We start from the raw sequence: 2,079 nt of genomic DNA on the forward strand, positions 1-2,079 counted from the left end.
TTGTAAGATTCTGTGATATCATTGTATGTGATAGCGCAATCTTTAATTCCCTTGCATTCGGGCTGTTCTACCGCTGCCCGGTGGTAGAGATCTCGGGCCAGCAGGTGCGCAGCTTCGATGCCAGGGACAGACTCGTGTGCTGGTATCCATATGATGGATATGGTTCTAGTAATGGGATTTGTGAGAAGAATCTTTTTGGCCTCCTGTGAGATCCGTCCTTTTGCAAAATTCCAGACAGCCGTTTTACTGTCGCTGATTATAGTTTTGGCCTGTGTACCAGTGCATGCGAGCGCTATTGCCACCTCTTCAGCTGTACTAATGTCCCGGGTGCGTGTTGAGGCCGCAATTTTAGGTGCACCTTCTCCATTTACTACTGCCGAGACAGCTGCTCCGTGTCGTCCCCATGATGCGTCTGCATAAGCAACTTCGTTGCCTGCTTTGCGTTTCATTCTTTTAGCGATGGCTTTGGCTCTGTGTTCTCTTCGTTCTTTGTTGTAGTCCGGGTGCACGTTTCGAGGTAAGGGTGGTGCCAGTATGTGTTCTCTTATGTTGGGTGGGATAGATGTTTTCGTCTGTGGGCCTCTGTCTGATTGGAGTCCGACCCAGTCTAGGCAACTACAAGCAACCACAAGTAACCAACAGCAGCATCTGTGTTTTCGCATTACTGCAATTCAGATTCTGCAGTGCTCTTTAATTTCTTTTGAAGAATGCTTGAACAAAGTATGCGTATACAATTTTATAAGACCAAGCTTTATTCAAACCATGGTATCAAATTAGCTGACAACTGCATGTTATTGTTTCGCAAGAAAAATGCTAAATACACTCAATGTCATCGGGCTCCTGACTTTTCACACCACTATCAACTTAAGAAGGCTGAATTGACATTTTTCAGGTGTGTGCTTTCATTATTTTTATTCACAAATCTGCATGAGGAATCCGCCCCGCATCCAATGAAATTTCATTGATGTTTTGTGTACGTTTAGAACGTACAAAAGACGTACTAAAGACTTTCATTGCCGCTGTGCATGTCCCCCCCCCCCCCAAACTTCAATCCCGTATTCCTCGACCTGGTCAATGGCCGTATTTCATTGTTTCCAGCACAACGCCAGAATAAACATTTCGTATAACTCTTGCGATTCCAGATCTCGTGGCTCCACACAAGCAGCTTCGTGGTGGCGTCGAGTTCGTGGACAACATCCCGCAAACAGAGACAGGGAAGCCGCATCGCCGACAGCTCAGAGATAGCTACCTGCAGAAGAAAGAAGCCTCGTCTGTCCAACACTGATAAATGGCCACACGAATTATTGCAGCGCTGTTTATCGCCCACTTTCCATATCATATAGTCTCAAAACCCGATATTCCCCAGCTTGAACAATTCGCTCAAAACGGCGCTTGAAGGCATCGTCAAGGCCTAAATGCGAAACGCACAAGTTCCGTTTTTTGCAGTTAGGCACATTAGTGAAGAATTGATTCTTGTAGAGAATCGGCACAGGGCTGAAAATAGATTACAGACTATTCCGACAAAGGCATCCTTGTGCTTCAATATATCCTAAATAGGGAAGACCAGACCTGAAATTTTATACTTCCTTCAAAACTTGCAAAGGTGCAAACAAAATTGAGCCATGAGAAATGTACTGAGAACTAAATTTCGTTTAGGTTGATGGTGATGTTGTACATCCTACGAAAAAAGCGCTTGGTTAATATATTAATTATCCTTCTTAATAAAAGTATCAATCCTGTTTCAGTGTCTGTCCAGATATATTTGGTGTTACACTTTCCTGCCTCAACTCGCTGATGAATGTTCACCAAACTCTCGGGAAATGCAAAGACAGGACTCAACTGCGGTGACGAGCGACCCAGTTAAGACAGCGGGCTACAGAGTCGTGGACTTGCTGAGCTGGTCACAGAAGCGGAATAGATATAGAGTTAAAACTTAACAATCGGTGTGCATGGTAATTTAATCATGTGAGGTCTTGATACAAAAGTACGAAGTTATGTCTAACGGAAGAAAACCAGCTTGGAAAACACCACTCGTTCGACTGAATTTCTTGCAAGTGGGCGCTTTCATCCGCTTTGTTT

General features: G+C 44.3%; 1 protein-coding gene across 1 annotated transcript in view; it reads left to right on the forward strand.

Annotated features, from left to right (window-relative positions):
• The window catches only part of LOC146178880 (luciferin 4-monooxygenase-like), a 54,223-nt gene extending 52,484 nt beyond the window's left edge, over positions 1–1,739 (forward strand). The window contains exon 11 of the mRNA XM_084579812.1: positions 1,143–1,739. Coding sequence (XP_084435938.1) covers positions 1,143–1,285 — 143 coding nt within the window. The 3' untranslated portion in view covers positions 1,286–1,739. The remainder of the gene's footprint in view (positions 1–1,142) is intronic.
• Positions 1,740–2,079: the final 340 nt, after the last annotated feature.

Source organism: Amblyomma maculatum, chromosome 9 (genome assembly GCF_055883805.1).
Source record: "Amblyomma maculatum isolate TAMU_Amacu chromosome 9, ASM5588380v1, whole genome shotgun sequence".
Classification (NCBI taxonomy): Eukaryota; Metazoa; Arthropoda; class Arachnida; order Ixodida; family Ixodidae; genus Amblyomma; species Amblyomma maculatum.